This window comes from Podarcis muralis, chromosome 5, assembly GCF_964188315.1.
Source record: "Podarcis muralis chromosome 5, rPodMur119.hap1.1, whole genome shotgun sequence".
In the NCBI taxonomy this organism is placed as follows: domain Eukaryota; kingdom Metazoa; phylum Chordata; class Lepidosauria; order Squamata; family Lacertidae; genus Podarcis; species Podarcis muralis.
Genome location: NC_135659.1, coordinates 69,913,003 through 69,933,370, shown reverse-complemented (window position 1 = coordinate 69,933,370; position 20,368 = coordinate 69,913,003). Strand labels below are relative to the sequence as shown.

Sequence of the window (20,368 nt, the reverse complement as noted above, 5' to 3'; positions counted from 1 at the left end):
ACAGGGCTAAGTTGTAGAGAAATATTCTGGAATGGAACTATTTATTTATTTTGTATAACACAACTGTTTTCTGACAACTTCACAATTTAAAGAAAATAAAAATAGAATCAACAGTGCTAAAATAGAATCAAATATATAAAAGCAACATTAGGGCAAAATTACCGTATTTTTTGCTCTGTAAGACTCACTTTTTCCCTCCTAAAAAGTAAGGGGAAATGTGTGTGCGTCTTATGGAGTGAATGCAGGCTGCGCAGCTATCCCAGAAGCCAGAACAGCAAGAGGGATCGCTGTGCAGCGATCCCTCTTGTTGTTCTGGCTTCTGAGATTCAGAATTTTTTTTTCTTGTTTTCCTCCTCCAAAAACTAGGTGCGTCTTGTGGTCTGGTGCGTCTTATAGAGCGAAAAATACGGGAATTTTAAAAGCAGAATAAAACCACACAACAGCATAAAACCAAGGTGCAGAAGTTAGGAACCAACTAGGGAAAGATAAACTGGTCTCCTAAGCAAAGCCCGAGAGAAGAGAGGAATCTTCACTTGCTGTAGGAGATTCTAGGCAAGGGTCTCCAAGGGGAGCATTTCATCACCATAGTACCACCACCAGAAAGGCCCTCTCTACTTCTTCTATATTATAAACCACTGGGATGATGTGGGGTTCACAAGACATGTCAACCAGATGTGAAGGATCACCCATGTTTCCAAAAACCAAGTTCTGTAATGATCTGTGCATTTTCCCTCCTGGTCTTGCAGATCCAGAACTCTTCTCTGTCCAGGACTAATATTAAAGTAATATATCCACTGTGGCAACTTTCTTTGCACTGAAAAGCAAGGTGTTTTTCCCCTCCATTTGGGGAGATAGACCTTGAGCGACCTTGAACAACTGACCCTCCAAGTGAAACCCAACCTACCGCAGGTCGCAGTGCTCTCATGCAAGAGCACTATATGCTCCCCATGTTTATTGGTGACGGTGATGGGTGCCATTGGAATTTCCACCTTGGGCTCCCAAGCTCAGATGGGCAGGAGATATTGAAGGATGCAGTTCCTTTTACTCATTGACAGCCCAGCCAAGGAGGAAGAAAGGTTGCTAGGGGGTGCAGATCTCACAGAGTCTATAAATGCTCTCGGACTCTGCCAAGGAGAATCTTGGCAGGAATGTGAGGGATGAGTTTCACTTCATGGCCTATAAAGCCCTTTGGGATCCTCTGGGGTGAGAACTGCTGGAATGCACAGGATTCAAGTTATCACCCAGCCTGTAAATCTTTGGGATCCCAAGGGAAATGGGGTGCTATATAGCTTGGGAGGTTACTCCATAAACCCTTTTAAGTATCTGGCTGGGAGTGGAAGTGCCTTGCTGTGTGAGGTTTACTTTAAATTTTCACAGCTTGTGAGGCCCCGAAGGATCTTGCAAAAGGGCACTTGACTTCCCAGACAGTGTGTGTCTCATGGGGAAATTTAAGGCTAAGCTTTCCAGTTAATATTTTCATGCTGGTCATTATTTGCCTGCATATTAGCAGCTCAGTTTGTTATTTCTCCTTGGTATAGGCAGTGAATCTCTACCTGTCCCAGACTTTCCAGTTGCTGATATATATGTGGAATACTTCGCAGACTCATAAAACATGAAAGCACAAAACTGAGTTTATTGGAAACTGTCATTAGTATTTATTTTGTTATTATTGATTATAATATTTTATTAACTCGTTAGAAAGATGTATAAACTGCTGAAATCACAAACAAAAATGATTAACATAGTTCTAAGAAAAAGAAGGAAACATTCAATATTGCTCACAAGTGAATTCGTTTTGAAAAAGCCTTTTAACAACAAAAGGTTTTAGCATCTCACCAAATGTATACGACGCTGTCATCTAAACATACTGTAAAAACATATAAAGCAGACGTCAAGTAACCATTGTGGAAGGATGTATTCTTAATTGCCTGCATAGGCCTGGTGGAATAAAAAAGTTTCCAGCAGCTATTTAAAAGTTGGCACAGAGGGTGAATCTCTCATTGACAAAGCACTCCACAGGACTGAGCTGATGTTTCTTGTTGTCAAATGAGCCTCACCAACTCGTAGAATAACCGACACTCCTGCAGATGACCTTAATGATCAAGCAGGGATATAAGGGTTCTTAGCATCCTATGTTTGGAGACCAGGGCTGGCCCACCCATGAGGCAAGCTGAGGCAGCCACCTCAGGTGCTGCAGATCCAGCCTCCACAGAATGCATCACGCCCCACCATTGTGTTCCTACGGTGGCCGATCAGATTCTTATGGGAAGCTACAAGCAATAGTACTCAAAAGCTTCTGATGCTGGAGATGGCATATAGCCAGTCTGAATAGCCACAGATAGCCTTGTCCTCCCTGAATTTGTCTAATACTGGTTTAAAGCCATATAAATTGGTGGCTATTACCCTTATGACTTAGTGGTTTTAATAATAATCATCTCTGGTGCTACCGCTACCCCATCCTCATCTGCTCTGTGGGTAGGGAGCTCAAGCAACTTGCAATGTACACATGTGTCTTATCCCCGCACTGAAGGGTCTCTCTCACAGTATCCTCTCCAGTAGGGCTAATTTTGTCTGACATGTGTGAGTTTGTAGGATGCTGTGTGGTTTTTGAACCTACCAGTGAAATGCACAAATCCGTCAAGGTCTGCAAAGTGAGAGCACGAAAGGAGAGAGTACACCCCCACCAAGATACCTGATACTGCAAACTCCAGAGTAAACTTAGCATGGCCTTTTGGAAAGTACTCCATGTGGCGAGGCACATAGTAAATTACTGCTTCAAATGCCAACAAATACTTAGGGATTATCAGAACTTATTAAACAAGACTTCCAAACTGATTGGGCAAGAAAGCTTCCAGCCTTAATTATCTCCTGGCAAACCTAAGCAATGGCCGACACAGCCCCCTTATATTCCACTGGGAACAGAGATGATTTATTGTAATCATTCTTCCAGCGTGGAAATAGCTACACGTGAATGAGAATTTCACAAAGTCATTGAGAACCCTGCAAGGTATTGAGGGTTACTAGGATTTGTCATCACTGGGACAGACACAGCAGTCATTCATAACAAGCTCTCCAACAATGCCTAATGAGAAAGTACAGCTTCTGTTTTAGTTGCTTCTGTGTAATTGTGTATGTGTGTCAAGCTCACCTGTCAACTGAAGGCCTTCTAAGGCCACCGTAGCCATGAAGTTAATTATGCAGGTGCAGTTAACATGCACATTTCTTGTTTTGTAAATTGCAGCTTAGGGGAAGCCTAAACAGTCTCAGGACAGGGGTGGTATGTAAACAGAGGCTTTGCTGAAGTGGTTTTTGTTGGGATCACACCAGGGAGAGAGGCTGCTAGCACACCTATCCATTTACGGCATAAAAATTTAGTTTTTCTCAATATGGAATAGTTTGTTCTCATCCTTAGCATGCTGATTTCAATCTGTATTGATTCTGGATCCTGCTATCCAAAAGGATGTATATGGCTACTTGATATGTATTTCAAAATCCTTCCTGATTAGGATATCCATGTCTTTTCCTCCTGCAAATGCCCCAGGTGAGTGAAGAAGGAAGTGGTGATTGTGATCTTGGTGCATGTGAACTTCTATTTTGTAAACTGCTATTGAGGTTTATTTCTACAATCAAGCAGTATGTAAATTTTATGAAATTAAATAAATAAACATGTCCCTTCACATGTGGAGTAATGCTGAACCGATTTGCAATCAGCTCTTATTTCAGAATGGAACCAGCTTCTCAAAAAGTGTTTTTCAGGGGCAGAAAGTATGCAATAGATCAGGACTGCACTACATAGAAAAAACAAGTACTCAGTCTCTAATATTTTGGAATAAAATGTCACATGTAAAAAAATCAGACCAACTCCTCATTCTCTGTGGGAAAATGATTGCTTGTACATGAGAGCATGAGCAAGGTTCTTATTGTTACAGGGTGATTTCATAGCTAGAAGCATCCTTGGAGCATGAACAGCGCGTGAACAGCTCGTGCTGTCCTATAATTGGCTAACGTGGCATGGCCTGATCGCGTGCGTGGTCTAGTGCGAAGGTCCTTATCTGCTTGCTACAACAAATTGCTTGGCTTGTACTTTGTATCTTTCTGATTTCACACAATAAAAGCTGTGCTGCATTAGCCCTAGGAGCAGCTATATTTCGGAACCTATTAAGGTGTGAGACTGATTTTTCTTTGGATGCCGAGCTGCAACTCGACAATTGGTGCCCCGTGTGACTGCCTTCGGACTTCACGTTGTTTTTCATTATTCAGCACTCACCAACACGTCGTTCATCCACGTAGTGGATCCCTGGTGAGTGCTCCCGTGTGATTTCTTTCGGACTTCATGCTGTTTTACAACGTTCAGCCTCACCTCGCCCGGCAGGGCTGCAGACGCGTCGTTCATCCACGTAGTGGATCCCCGGTGAGAGCTCCCGTGTGAATGTGATTCTGGACTACGTTACGGACTTATCAGCACTTATCTCCGCCCGGACAGGGCAAAAGGCGCCTCCCTCATCCTCCTAAGGATCCCTCCGATAAGTGCTCCCTGCTCTTTTTGCAACTCTTGCAATCATGGGAAAGTCTCTCTCTGCACCACAGAAAATTTTTTTTAAAGACCTTAAATTCCTTTTGGCCAGTAACAACCTTGCTGTTCGGAAAGCTGACCTTAAGTCCCTTATAATAGCCCTGGACACTCACTGTCCCTGGTTCCCCCAGGACGGAAATTGGGAGTTAGACGATTGGAAAAAAATTGGACACTTCTTTCAAAATCATCCTCAGATTGATGTCAAGGTTTTGCATGCCTGGGGTAACGTCTACAAAGCTATGTCGTGCTTAACTCCTTCAAACATTCTTCTGGCTGCTGCAACAGCTTCTTCGCCCGCCCTCCAAGCTCCCGCTTTGCCTGCCTCAAACCTACCTCCTAAACCGCCGGACATTTTCCCTTCGCCTCCTCCTGTCTCTCCCCTGCATTCTTCAAATTCTGCAGCACCCCCCGCTCCTCCACCTCCTCTGCCCAAGGCATCTGGCACCGCTTCCACCCCACTTCAAGAATCTCTCCGTGCCGCCGCTCCGTTGTTGGCTTTTGATTGTACAACTCCTAATCTCTTTCCTGTGATTGCTCCTGCCACCCCGGAGGGAGGCCCAGCCCGGCACGAACAGTTTGATTTGAGATTCATAAAGGAACTGTATTCTTCTGCCAAGGACAATGGCCCTGCACCCCCAGCCCCCATTATGCTGAACCAAACTGATGTTCTTGATGGCTTAACTGGCGAAGGCAATTTTCTTACTATTGCCCAACAGTTGGCCCTTGATTCCATGTATTGGACAGCTACTACTGCTGCCGCCCAAGAAGCCCTGTCCTCTGTTCCTGATGACAAGAATGAGCGCGGTGGCAGCATCAGACAGGGCCCTACAAAGCCCTATGGACAATTTGTCGATCGCTTGGATAACACTCTTAAGCGGCAAGTTCAGGACGTCGCAGCCCAAGAACTGATTGTCCGCCAGCTTGCGTTTGAGGACTGTAAGCAAGCACTACGCCCTTTGATGACAACTGTCAATATAGCCATTGCAGATGTGCTTAAAGCCTGCCAGTCAGTGGACACTGAGACACATAAAGCTTGCCTGCTAGCCACAGCTTTGTCTTCCACCGTGTCCCAGACTCCTGCAAAGGATAAAACCTGCTTTGGATGTGGCAAAGTGGACTATTTTCGTGCGCAGTGCAGACCTACCGCACAGCAATGTCACTCCAGCACAAAGTGCCCCGTCTTTGATACAGGCCAGGACTTGTCAATTTTATGAAGCACATCTTAGATCACATATTGGTCACTCTGGTTATTTGGCAACAGGAATTTTACGCCTGCTGAACTTCATTTCTGGAAGGAAGAAATATTGCAGCGCCCTCTAGTGTCTTACAGGTTGCTTCCAGATCCACAGTGGAAGGGTCCAACTTCTTTGATTTCTTGCGTTCGACCTTGGCGCTCTTCTGTTGCCTCGTCTTCGCCCAAGGAGACACCAGCACCTTGAAACCGTATTTTACGCTGTTTGCCGGTGATGACCTCTCACCTGACCTCAACCCGCATTGCAGTTGGAGACATCGCCATATTGATGTGCCCTGGATAACGTCACCTTCCACAGCTGTTCCAGTGTTTCCTGGCACGTTGAAAGGCCATCTTCAACCCTATCGCGTTGGCCCCCCTTCCCCCTGGGAAGCCACCGTTTCTACCACTTATCGTTACAGTTTTGCCGCCTCTTGTCTGGGAAATGAACCTGGCTTTGAAGGATGCCCTCGCCGGACCGGCATCGCTTGGATTTTATCCCCCAGATCTCTTCTTCTTTTCTCCCCCCTCAGGATTCCTGCCCTATGATGTGTTCCCCTGAGCATGTACAGAAAACTGTCTTTGAACAATTGTGGACTCTTGGCAGGGGAGGGGGTGAGGGGATTTCAGTGTGTTCCAGTTGTTTCATTCTTGTGCTTTGGCATGGTTCCCGGACAGAGGGCAGGTTGTGTGTGTTTCTTTATCAAGGCCTGAGAAGACAATGGGCTCCTGTATCTGCAGAAATGGCTGTGTGGCTTCTCCTGGATTGTGGTTTTTACATGCCAATAATCGAGCCACGAAATATCACGCAGGTTGCTCGGAAACAGCTATTGGAATAATTTACCATTCTCACCCTTATTGCCCCCCCGAGCAACCAATATGGCATCGTCCTGAGTGGCCCCACAATTCCACTTCACACGGATGGAGCCTCTCCGTGAACTTTGTGAAACGCCGCTTTCGTCGTGCTGCCTTTTTGCAGAAGGCCAGGAGGCCTGAACTTTATCATCAGATTTGGACTAACAATACTTACGTTAGAGACATTAATCATTTTGCTTCTATGCTTAACCTTTCTGATTGTTGGATGTGTATGCATATCCCTCCTCAATCAAAAAGATCTGGCATTTTATTACATGGTATTCCTATAAATGCTTCATATAAGATTAGCAATAATATGAAGGACAATCGCATAAGTTTACCTCCTGTATTTCTATCGCTTGTAGAATTAGCTCCTTATTGTTTTCATTTTAATCACAGTAGCAAAAAATTTTTAGGTCATTATCCATATTGTAATTGGACACATGAATACATTAATGGATCTTCTTGTTTTCTTAATGTTACAACCATGAGTGGCAGACCAAAGGTTTTAATTAATAATGTCCCAACTTACATGACCTATGAACAACAAGCTGCGTGTAGAGACTTTTATGTTTGGTTCGACTGGATGAGAAAGAGCAGCAGAACTACATGTTTGCTTCAATCTGATTTATGGTTATTTTGTGGCACACGTGCCTACAAAGAAATCCCCTCTGCCTTTTCTGGTACCTGCACGTTAGGTATAGTAGTACCCTTGGTATATAAAATAGATAAGCTCCCAGCGGTCCGTTTGCGTAACAGAAGGGAAGTACAATCACCTATTTCTCAATATACAGGGACAGCCATCTCTAGGTCCCTTCTGCCTTCTTTAGGTGCAGCCATGAATTACCGTGATTTGCATAAATTGGCAAACTGGACAGAAAATTTGTTTAATTCCACCATTTTGGCTTTAAAAATGATTAACAAAGAAATATCAGAAATAAGAAATGTAGTTCTTCAACATCATTATGCTTTAGATGTGATCCTTGCTTCTAAAGGTGGAATTTGTGCCTTAATTCATTCTCATTGCTGCATGTATATAACTGATCAATCGACCAATATCTCTGCTACTATTGATCATATGGAACAAATGATAGCCCATAATCCTTTGAATCCACCTGAAGGTTTTGATCCATGGGAGTGGTTGTCTTCTTGGCTACCTAATGGATTATGGTTAAGAAAAATATTATTGATTGTAATTGCATGTATTGCTGGCTTCATTATGGTGTGTTGTTGCATTCAATGCATACCCTCTTTGATTTCCCAATGCACTGCATGGTGGTACCGACCACGGCCCACCACAGGGGTTACAAGAGGAATTTATGTTGCAAAGTGTAGACGCTTAGGCAATGAAGTGTACGATTTGGACTAATGGTCCCTCTTTTCCTCTAATAATATAAACAAGAAAAGGGGATATGTGGGAAAATGATTGCTTGTACATGAGAGCATGAGCAAGGTTCTTATTGTTACAGGGTGATTTCATAGCTAGAAGCATCCTTGGAGCATGAACAGCGCGTGAACAGCTCGTGCTGTCCTATAATTGGCTAACGTGGCATGGCCTGATCGCGTGCGTGGTCTAGTGCGAAGGTCCTTATCTGCTTGCTAGAACAAATTGCTTGGCTTGTACTTTGTATCTTTCTGATTTCACACAATAAAAGCTGTGCTGCATTAGCCCTAGGAGCAGCTATATTTCGGAACCTATTAAGGTGTGAGACTGATTTTTCTTTGGATGCCGAGCTGCAACTCGACAATTCTCCATGAACCTGAGGCCGCTCAGGTTTCCTTTTGCCTGCTATTTACATAACAAAAAACAAGCAAGCAAATTGTATCATGCCTAGTTTGGCCCTGAGAAACTGAATAACTACTAGTATATTTCAGCTGGAAAAATCTGCATTTTTGGGAGGGGTGAGATACTATGTAATAATAATATAAGCAAACAACTGTTATGACATCTCAAGAGGGAAATGGTCTAATAATAATTGTCTACTAACCCCTTGTTTCCATTACATAAGCACACCAGTTTCCCTTTGTCAAATGTCAGAGTGATGTTGCTGTTGCTACAGAAATCTCCTTTTGAATTGTATTCCATGTGGAGTAGAGAAATGCTACTCATGGTGGCTTTAGGTAGAAGAAGAGTTTGGATCTGATATCCTGCTTTATCACTAACCGAAGGAGTCTCAAAGCTGCTAACAATCTCCTTTCCCTTCCTCCCCCACAACAAACACTCTGTGAGGTGAGTGGGGCTGAGAGACTTCGAAGAAGTGTGACTAGCCCAAGGTCACCCAGCAGCTGCATGTGGAGGACTGGGGAAGCGAACCCGGTTCCCCAGATTACGAGACTACCACTCAACCACTACACCACACTGGCTCTTTGATAGGAAGAAGAAGGGCAGCTAACATATTCCTCCAGGTGAGACAGGGACTGGGGAATTAAACTCTTACCTTTTGCATGCTACATTTCAACTACACAAAAGCTTGAGGGTTCAATACACAAACACACACCTCCATCCTCTATCCAGGCACATAAGAGGCACCATCAGACATTAAGGGCATTTATAGCCAAGCAAAAGCACTCAAGGATGTGGAGCAGGAGCAGTTAGAGTGGGGCCTGGGGAGAGGGAGAATAGTCTCTAGGAAGAGTCTCAAGGGCATTCAGCCCTCAGACTTGAGGTTCCTCACCTGTGTTGTACAACCTCTGGCAAGAGGGCCTCCACAACCTGCTCCATCAGCACTGCTTTCCTTACATTGTCAGATAATAAAAGTACACAGGCACCACCTCAGGTATGAAGCTCTTCCAAAGGCAGTGTTTTGCTTCAGGATGGTCTGACACAGCAAGGAATCCCTTTGTGCTGTTCCTGCAAGGAGGGCCGAGGGTGCCTGTTGAGGTATATGGATATTGGCTGATATGAAGTTTCTTTGTTGTTATCCTGACACCTAGTGGTGTCAGGATCAATTCACTAAGTTAACTTTCAGATCATGCCTGCTTACTGGATGTTCATCCTTATTTGTTTGCACAAAGGCTGCAGGGAGACAGGTTAGATGACATTGAGGTTAGCTGAATTAAGCATTTGTTCTGGTTTCTTTGTGGGAAGTTTATAGAATGTCATGATACCCCATACTTTCTAGTGCATTTCCGTATCTTTTGCAGGGAGTGGGGAGGATGCTGGTTTGTTGCACAAGAGCACCAAACCTACCGTATTTTTCGCCCTATAGGATGCACTTTTTCCCCTCCAAAAATGAAGGGGAAATGTGTGTGCGTCCTATGGGGCGAATGCAGGCTTTCGCTGAAGCCTGGAGAGCGAGAGGGGTCGGTGCGCACCGACCCCTCTCGCTCTCCAGGCTTCAGGAAGCTATCCGCAAGCCTTGGGAGCCCGCGGGAGTTCCCGCCGGGCTCCCATGGCTTGTGGATAGCTGCCTGCATCCCGAAGCCTGGGGCACGCTGAGCAGTCGCGTTCGGGCTTTGGGTAGCTCTGCGTAAGCCGCGGGAGCCCTCCCACGGCTTGCGGAGAGCTGAGCAGTTGCGCCCGGGCTTCGGGCAGCTCTCCGCAAGCCGTGGGAGGGTTCCCACGGCTTGCGGAGAGCAGCCTGTTCTGGGGGCTGGGGAAGCTCAGGCTTCCCCCACCCCAGCCCCGTGCCTGGGGGGGGGGAATAATTTTTTTTCTTTATTCCCCCCCAAAAAACTAGGTGCGCCCTATGGGCCGATGCACCCTATAGGGTGAAAAATACGGTACTTTAATCAGTTCTGGCTGGGGGGGGAAAGCCCTGACTAAGAATAAATAGGTGCTGGCATTTGAGCACCTCTTGAGTTTGCGAGGCTAAATCCAAGAGTATAAACCTTCCTATGAAAAGTAACAGAAATAATTGACCAGCAACAAGCAAGTGGCAGATGAGCCACTACTAAATGCAAAATAACGTTGAACTGCTAATAATAACTGCAGTTCTAATCACACAATTTACTTAGGAGTTGCTGTGAATATCCCCAGAAATACTGACGTGACATATTAGAGCCAATAAAAAAGGCTGGGGATTATTAGGAAAAGTACAGAGACTGCTGTAGAGTGTATAATTAACAGTGCACAATGAGACTTTAATTTATTTTGGCATTTATACTCCACTCCAGAGAGTTCAAGGTGGCATACACAGTTTTCCCTCTCCCCATTTTATCTCGATAAAAGATTCCTGCACTGCAGAGTGTTGGGCTGGATAACCCTTCCAACTCTATGATTCTGTGATTAACCTTGTCAGGTAGGTTAGGCTGAAAGATAGTGACTGGCCCAAGGTCATCCAGTAAGCTTTATAACTGAGGGGGAATTGGTACCGTCTTCTCCCAGGTCCTGCGGCAGCATTGTAACCATTACATTACAGTGGTACCTCGGGTTACATACGCTTCAGGTTACAGACTCCGCTAACCCAGAAATAGTGCTTCAGGTTAAGAACTTTGCTTCGGGATGAGAACAGAAATTGTGTGGCGGCGGCGCAGCAGCAGCAGCAGCAGGAGGCCCCATTAGGTAAAGTGGTGCTTCAGGTTAAGAACAGTTTCAGGTTAAGAACAGACCTCCAGAACGAATTAAGTTCTTAACCTGAGGGATCACTGTACACTGGCTCTCAAATACAGTATAGCAGTACCCAGTATAATACAATAAAATGTATAGTGCAGAATGTATAGGAACAACCCAGGCAAAGCTAAGCACTTCTGCTGATTCACTGGGAGATGGAGCGAAGCACATCAACCATTGTTTCACTTTGGCTTTACTGTCTACAGTTTTAGCACTTAATAATAAGCACCTTAAATACTTATTGGGAGGTAAGTATAAGGGCATAGCCGGGTCCGTTCTTTAGCAGGGACCACTTTCCCTACTTTCTCTTTGGGCATCGTAGAGTAACTATGACTGAGCATAATCGCTTTCCATCACATAGAACATTCCTTAATGTTCCATAGAGCGGGTGCCAGGGTGAGACCATGCATGCACTTTATGGGTGTGAACTTAATGGATGTCAGTTGATAAATTATAGTTTCAAGGACTTTGAGTGACCCCAAAGCATTCCCAACCTGCCACCTGTTATCTATTTACATAGTCTGAGAGCAAGTCATTTCGTCAGGAGAGTACAGTACAATGTTGACAGAAAATAATTACTCAGCTTCTGCTGATGGGCTCTAGAGAAAATGTCTCCCTTCTGATTGTTTCTTCTGAGAATCAACGGGGAAAGTGACCTTGCTGTATGTTCCGTTGCTTCTTTGGCTACCAGCCCAGTCAGCACAAGAAGCGTCCTATGAGGGGACCATTCTTCCTTTCACACTGTGGGTGGCTGTTATTGTCTCCCCAGAAAGGGAATTCAGGCCAATTCTTCAAACTGAAAACTTCAGCTGTACTGCCCATACAAAGGGGGTCCTTTTCCTAGGGTAGCAGAGCATAAGAAACGTTAACTCTGTTCATGAGACCAGTCCTATCATTAGGCTTAGTGAGTCAGTTGAATCAGGCAGCAGATTCTGGGGAGCAGCTAGCAGTAGTGAGGTAGTGGAGAACAGATCTGTGTATTGGTTGCCTGGGGTGGTGCACTAAACTAGCTTGCTGCCCTCAGGTGTGGTGGAAGATGCTCACCCATTACCTGTCACCAGGGCTGAAGTAAGATTCAACTACCAGTCCGGTTGGCTTAGGTACATGCAATAGAGAGGGGCTGCCATCTTTTCTCTCAGTTCGGGCAGCAAAATTACTCTGATTGGTGTCCTTGGACCAATTTCAACCAATCACATTGCAGCTGCCACGGTTCTGTTCTGAGAGAGGAGCTTGGCCAGCACATTAAGGTAAAAAAGTAAAGGACCCCTGGACGGTTAAGTCCCGTAAAAGGCAACTATGGGGTTGTGGCACTCCTCTCACTTTCAGGCTGAAGGAGCCAGCGTTTGTCCACAGACAACTTTCCGGGCCATGTGGCCAGCATGACTAAACCACTTCTGGCGCACGGAAACGCCGTTTACCTTTCTGCTGCAGTGGTACCTATTTATCTACTTGCACTGGTGTGCTTTTGAACTGCTAGGTTGGCAGGAGCTGGGACAGAGCGATGGGAGCTCACCCCATTGCGCGGATATGAACCGCCAACCTTCTGATTGGCAAGTCCAAGAGGCTCAGTGGTTTAGACCGTAGCACCATCCACTGGGAAGCACCAGTTAGATTGTGTTGCTTTGGTTAAAAAGCACAGGAGGCAACTATGACAACAAGATTGTGTGGTTGATTTGCTGTGCTGAGAGAAACAGATTTCCTTCCTTGCTGCAGAAATAAATCCAGCTTTTCTCTCATATGCTAGCAAATAGCCTTTTTCTTTCTCCACACCACCCTTTAACCTATTATTTCCCTTTTTCAGCACACAGCCTTGCTCTCTTTCCCTTATACCCCTATGTGCACATCTGTGTCAAGTCTTCTCTCCCTATTTTAACTTCTGCCTGTCCTGCCCTCTGCCCCACAAGCCTCAATGGACAGTCACCTCTGAACATTACTAATGCAAAGTCCACACTGGCTGGAACAAACCATAAGAGCATTTATCCACATGGCAAATTCAGTCTGTCTAAACCCAGCATTGTAAAGTTTCTTCATTCATTCAGATATATATGTTACTGTGCATATGTGGCTCCCGGAGTGGAAGATCTCATCCAAGAAGCAAATAATTACAACCAGATTAAAGACAGTTCATTATAAAACCACAGCACCAAAACAGACAGAATATGTGGATTAAATAATATTAGACACAGCCCTTCTTTAATGCACCAGAACGCAACAAAACATATTACTTTCATTATCAGTGCGTAATTGGGCATATGACATAAGGCCTTGGCTGGACAGACAGATTTGCAGACTAATCCTATCCCAAATACATGTTTAAAAGACTATCTTCTTGTAAGAGACTGGAATCCTCTGGGAGTTTGCTCTGCTTTATTCTCCCTTAATTTACCAGTTTAACTCCTGAAAGCAGTGCTTTCATCATTGGAAAATTAAGGGAGACACAATAAATTCTGACTGTCTATGAAACCCACATAAAATTGTGCATTTCAAGGGTTACGTTTTTCCAGTGTGTGCACATTGCACTTGCAGTTGGGAACTGAGAAACTTACTATTGTGCGTTTTCAATAAGACTGATCTTTTCTTACTTTTTGTAGCTGTATTTTTACTGTATTATGTGTTTGTGTAATATTAAGTATTTGTTTTCTGCTCCGTAGACTGTATTTATTTCATGCTTGTATTATTATTATTATTTTAAAAGTTTTGCAAAACCACCTTGCTCATAGTTTTTTCGCAAGCCTGCGAGTTATTAAGAAACACTGAACACCGTTGGAAAAACGGTTTAGAAATAATGCCAAGACGAGACAAGCGCCCCGTCTCCGGGCAGCAGAAGACACCCACGTCCGCGCGCGTAAACGTCGCGTTGGTTTGGACTGCGCCCTTTGCCTTCAGGAAGGCCCTGGCCGCCCAACCAACCAATCCGGTCAGGGTCCACCCCACCTCTGCTCAGGTGCTCTCCCTGCGGCCTCCAGGGGATGCTGCTCCCTTGGCTGCTCCGCTCTCGTCCGCTGGGGAGCGACGGGGCGCCGCCTCCCTCTCCGCGCGGCACCGGCTCCTTGCGCGCCTCTCAGGTGTGCGGCGGCTCCGCAGCGGCGGCGCCAAAAGCGAAAGCGCGCCAGGCGGCAGAGGAGGAGGAGGAGGCGCTGGGCAGAAGCTGAGCGCCGGCCGAAGAAGCAGAGGGCGGACCGGCCGCCCGGGGAGTGCGCGCGGCTGCGCGCCATGGCGGGGGAAAGCTTCGTGCGCTTCTTCCGAAACAGCCTGCGCCGGAGGTCGTCCAGGAGAGGTGAGCAGAGCCGCGGCGGCGCCCCTGCCCGGGCTTCCCCACCCGGCGACCCCGGTCCGGCCGTCCGCCCGTCAGCCTGGCGCCAGTTCCGGGTCTCCTCGGCGCCTGCCTCCCGCGCGCGTCTTTCGGAGGCAACAGGTCTCCCTGGTAGCAGAAAGCAAAGCGCGCGCCCGACCCCCCCCCCCCCGGTATCTGCGCGCGCCCCCGCGTGTGAAATGCGGGGTGGGGGTCCATTGCCGCTGCCAGCGTGAACTTCGCCGCCAAAGCTTCCAGGAAGAGGCCGAGGGAGGCCCGCCCCGGGGGGCAGCCCAGCCAGCGCTGTTCCCGGACGCCTGGAGAATCCCGGGCTGGCTCTCCAGGAGTCGGAAAGTCCCCACGCGTGCTTGGCTCTGGGGAGGGAGGGAGAAAGCGCCGTTGAAGCATACGCTGTGTGGGGAAATGGGTGTAACTACCATGGGCATTTCGGGAATGACCCCGGGAAAGAGTGGGAATCCCAAGGAAGGGCGATCCCTCGTTGGAGTGCTTTTTTAAACAGACAACACGGAAACGCACAGCTCCCTTATCGACGCATTTGCAGCGTGTTTTCTTTAAAGTCGTCGCTGCTGCTTTCAAGTGCGCATAGGATTGCAGCCTCAGGCTCGTTTTCACCGTCAAGGGGTGTAGACAAAATTACGTAAAATGGGCTAGTTGCTTCTTATTCCCCTGATGCTCATAATGGGATATTAAAATAGGAGGCGGGTGTGTTTTTTAAGAGCACTACCATGCATGCTTGTGAGGACAGGAATCTAATTATATTTATAATTGGGAGTACCAGAGCAGATGGCTTTGGTTGTTCTGGGTTAATTAAAGCAGAGAACAAAAGCACAGCCTGCCAAGTTATCATTGCAAATGATTTTAAAGGTAGCCTTTTTAGAATATATACTTCTGGAGGAAGTATTAACTAATGCAGATTAGTGTTTGTAATAGGGATAGAGGCTCTCTAAATTGTGTGGTAAGGAGGGATGACTGGATCTGTTAATTTTGGTTTCCTAATCTTAAATTCTCCACCAATTAGCATTTTTTTAAAAACCAAACAAAATTTTTTTTGCCAGCATTTTAATGTAAATTTCTCTTAATACTGTACACACATTTTTGCAAAGCACTTTCCTCTAATATAATGCTTTTGCGGTTTGCTATTTTCACAAATGTATGCATTTTTATGCACACTTTACCCTAGACTGATGAGATAAACATTTGAGTACAGAATAAAGAAGAAAGTCAAAAACCACAAGGCCACAACTTTTGCTAAAGTTTATTGTGTGGCTGCAAGTTGGCAACTGTCGTTGATTTTTCCAGTTGTTGCATCCATTTTACAATTACACTGTCAGTACTCCAGTTTCATACTTGTAGTGGTTCTCAGAGGCCTGCTATTGACAATTACTTGGCTGGCAAAGGTTTTTGTTTGACAAGAGGAACAGAAACATACCTTCCCCGCCACCACATGAAAGATGTTTCATATGAAAATGTGCTTCCTGATAACCTCAAATCACACAGACTTCCAGTAAGGGAAGAAGGGGGGGATTGCATCTTGCCCCCCTATGTTCAGTGCAGCTGCCAGGTTTATGCAAAGAGGACAGAACATAAGAGTCCTGCTGGATCTGGCCAGTGGCTCATCTGAGAGCCACTGTTAAGAGCGATAGACTTGTAATCTGGGGAACCAGGTTCGCTTCCCCGCTCCTCCACATGCAGCTGCTGGGTGACCTTGGGCTAGTCACACTTCTCTGAAGTCTCTCAGCCCCACTCACCTCACAGAGTGTTTGTTGTGGGGGAGGAAGGGAAAGGAGAATGTTAGCCGCTTTGAGACTCTTTCAGGTAGTGATAAAGCGAGATATCAAATCCAAACTCCTCTTCTTCTAGCCCAACATCCTGTTCTCACAGTGGCCAGCCTGTGGGAAGCCTGCAAAAGCATTCTCCCCACCCGCACCTGGCATTACCACCTCCAACCATGGAACCAGTGCATAGCCACCATGGCTCGTAGCCGTTGATAGCCTTACCCTTCATAAGTTTGTCTAAGCCTCTTTTAAAGCCAGTCAAGTTGGTGGCCATTTCTTCCTCCTACAGGAGCAAGTTCCATCGTTTAAAAACAGGCAAGTCCCAATTTACGTTCCAAGGCACCACACATTTCAGTGTAATCACATACATTGGAAACACTATTGAAAAAAGCCTGAAAACCTTTGGCTGTACCGATAGTCTTGGATTCCAAGCCCCTTCAGGTCAGCCAGCACATAGCCATTGGCCAGGGATGATGGGTGCTGTAATAAAACAATACCCGGAACAACACAGATTCCCCATGACTTGTTTGGGGTTTATAATGACATATTTGGCTGGAGAATAATATCTTCTGGATTGGAGCCAACTGAGTTCTACTTTCACTATTAAAAGTAATGGAAATAAATTAAATTCAGTGGATCTACTCAGAGTAGACAAGCACTAGCTACAACCCTCTATCTCCTTGAAGGAAAAATATGATCACAGCTACATAAACGATCACAGCTACAAACCTTTTGCATCTCTTTAAAGAGGAATGAAATGTCTGTCTTCCAAATTCAGCCACATGCTATGTGCAGAGCTCCATAAAAGCCTTAATGCATGTTTGCAAGCACTTGCAATCATACAGGTACACTCACTGAGAAGTCCATATTGACGGACAACTTGCCACCATGTCATGTATGAAACTATCTCATGCCTGTCCAGACACACCAACCTAGGTTAGCTGGGGGCAAGGGGGCTTAACTGCCACTCAATTTTATGTTCTCTTGTGGTCACGAAGACTCCTTCCCAATCTGCCCCAAGATTTCAAATGCTGTGTGTTAGGCTTATTTCTATAGGGATAAGGTACCGACTTGTCTAAATAGCAGCTTAGAAACCAGCTTGGTAAACACTCCCTGGCAGTTATGCTGGAAGAACAGTAACTCTATTCAGCAGCTGTTCCTTCTGCATACTCACATACATCCCATGCTCTATAATAGGCACTCATCACCTCATTATCTGCAGAGTCACCTGCCTAAGGCAAACACGGAAAGGGTTCTCCCTACATACCTTCTGCTTAGAGATCTTCACCTTTGCTCCCCAGACTGCCGAATGCACCAATTGGAGCAAGCTGCTTTGCATCTCATACTATCATAAATGGAGACTAATCCCTAATCCAGCCCTAACCAGATGGGCACTATGAAAATTGGGTGTATGTTTTTACCTGCAAATCGGTTCCGTTTATTTTGGCCTCGTGGTGCAGATCCTTTCCATTCCAGGAAAGAGAACCATTCCATTATTAGGAAACTGTGTATAAATAAAGCATTTCTGAGGTTGTTTTGCAAAGGTGTGGTAAGCCCCAGTTGGTGGCTGCTAAATTCATGTAACACTCAAGTGAAGTGTTTTAGCACAGTGTGTAACTTGGCTCTAAACCAGCCGGGATGTTGATGGGGCTGGTGTAGCAAGAAGCCCTCTGTTTGTATCAACCCCCCCTCCCCCCAAAAAAAAACTTGCTGTGGAAAAGCCCAATGAATCTATATTGGAAAACAGCCAAACTTTCCCCACATTTTTGGTGGTTCAGGAACTGCAGAGACGAGAAAGCCTTGCAAGCTTACCAAGAGAGGGTGGAAAGAGAACATTTCCTTTGTTGCAGTCTATTGCTCACAGTTACCTTATTACTGAAGCTAATGTTGGGGAGATGGCATGGTGATGAAGCAGGTGTGATTGAGTTGCACCTAGTGGGTCTGTTAGCGTAGGCACCCAGGGCGCCGCAGCAGAACAGGAAGGATGGCCTCAAAATGCAGCAGGGCAGGCTTATTACAAATGGAAGCAAGCAAAGCAATACACATTACCACCATAAAACGGTTAAATCCAGAACATGAAATCCCCTAATTGTGCCACTGATGACCCCCTACATAGAAGGGAAATAATTTGGATTATAGAAGGTCCCCCAAAGGGGAATGTGTGTGACATTCATTTGCAATAAATGCACAGTAAAGGTACAGTTCAGGCAGGTCTTAAGAAGCAGGAATAAAACTTTTAAGGGTGTAATATACATCAAGGGAAGGGGGGGCATCACATAAATTTGCCATTGATGGATTTACCCTGGACTAAATGGTGCAGCTGAACCAGGTTGCACAAAAAGGCTCCCACAATAAATGAAATAGATTTAAACAATAAAAATAATAATGCAATAGTAATAATAGAGGTTAATGATATACATTGATCCTGGGAATACAACAGAATTAGAATCTAGTAACTGGGGGCACCAACATCTTTTAAGTGCTTAGGGCCTCTGAAGGTCTTAATCCAGCCTGTCTTTGAGCCAGTTACTTGTTCTCATAGGAGAACAATCCTGTCTCCACAGTCTAATACTAGCATTTAGTGGTCTCAGTGGGTGATTGCAACAAGCACAATTCCCCAGTGTGGAACAAAGGCCCGATTTGTTTTCCTCCTGTGCAAACAGCCGCCTACAAGTTTCTTGAACTTGCTGCTGTTTAAGCAGGTGGGGGGAAACCTGCTGTAGCAGCAGCCAAAATCAGATTCTGAAATTAACCAAAACCGATCCCTAGCTGCAGAATTGCTGCCAAACCTGTTGTAACAAATGACGCAGGCTTTCTGTTTGCCCTGTTTCCTTTCTGGGTGCATTCAAGTGAATTTACTTCCTGGGTGGTGTTAATTCTTTATTCCTCCACCCAATCTTTCTGATGCAATTGTGATTTTTCTCAAGCCATCTAAACTTTCCTGCTGCAATCAATCAAGAAAGAATGAATGAAAGAAAGAAAGACTCACTCCTCTGTGCAGCAACCAAACACCTGTGCAGAGAAAGCTGTAAAACCTCAAGATCCGGTAGCATTGAAAACAATTGCGCAAGTCACCTGACAAGTGCTTTGTGGCAACCCTGGGACATTCCACGTCCTGTAACCGTTTCTGAGGAAAGGAGCAGGCTCTGTTGTAAGACTGAATTTGAGATTTCTTTGGTTCAAGCTACAGCTTGCATGAATTTACCAAGGGATGGGAAGTTATGGGCTCTTCTCCAAAGTATGGAAAGAGTCTTCTAGTGTGGGCTCTCCCCCCCCCCCATTTCAGAAAACATAAGGTTATTTACAAGGCAGGTAAGTGTGCATTTGATGGGTCAGTGAGAATTGCTTAATAAGCTAGCTAAGGGAAGGATCCAGACATAGCAAAGCTTGTGGGGGATTTACAGCTTGAGCATAAAGTCTAATGAAGTACCTTGGGGCTTAATCAGTAACTAGTCTTAGAACTGTAGCCTTACTCTCATATTTATGCTGGATCATGCCCCGTTCTGTTTGTACAAAGGTTAGCATTTTTGTGGCTGTTTGCATAATCTTATTCTGCTGAATTTGGCTCCTGATCCTAGTAGCATTCTGGGATGCGTTGATAATATTTTTTGCCCCATCTCTGGCACAGTGAACATTTTCTATTTTTCCATTATTCCACCTTTCCTCCCAGAAGCTCAATGCTTCTCCCCCTCCTCATTTTACCCTGACTTGGCCATGTAACTCACTGGGTGACTTTGGGTTAATCACTGTATTTTAACCTATTTTACCTCACAGGGGTTGTTGTGAGGGAAGATGTATACACAAATACAGTTGTATATGCATAGAGCCCCTTTTCTCATTGGTGCCAAAGATATGGACCATGGGGGGCGTTGACCAGTGGCATTGTGGGTATAGTCAGTAGCCTCAGAGAGGTCTGATCCATTAGGGCGCGTGGAGCCAAGTAGCTCCTGCCCCCGCCTGCCTTTTTGCAGGGCTGGCCCAATACATTTTGGCACCTGAAGCGAACCACAAAATGGCACACGCAGACACACAGGAAAAAAGGGGTGTGTGAAGATCTACATCCAGAACA

At 45.6% G+C, this 20,368-nt stretch overlaps 2 protein-coding genes across 2 annotated transcripts in view; both read left to right on the top strand.

The window, feature by feature from the left end:
* The first annotated feature begins 6,429 nt into the window (after positions 1–6,429).
* On the top strand, positions 6,430–8,357 carry LOC144327828 (uncharacterized). Its single transcript, XM_077929122.1, has one exon. The coding sequence runs from the start codon at positions 6,526–6,528 to the stop codon at positions 8,026–8,028; it is 1,503 nt and encodes a 500-aa protein (XP_077785248.1). The 5' UTR covers positions 6,430–6,525; the 3' UTR covers positions 8,029–8,357.
* A 5,850-nt stretch (positions 8,358–14,207) lies between these two features.
* DENND2D (DENN domain containing 2D) overlaps positions 14,208–20,368 on the top strand; it is a 33,109-nt gene continuing 26,948 nt past the window's right edge. The window contains exon 1 of the mRNA XM_028734682.2: positions 14,208–14,488. Coding sequence (XP_028590515.2) covers positions 14,425–14,488 — 64 coding nt within the window. The 5' untranslated portion in view covers positions 14,208–14,424. The remainder of the gene's footprint in view (positions 14,489–20,368) is intronic.

Coding starts and splice junctions, on each gene's coding strand:
- LOC144327828 (XM_077929122.1), top strand. CDS start 6,526: ATGGGCTCCTGTATCTGCAGAAATGGCTGTGTGGCTTCTCCTGGATTG.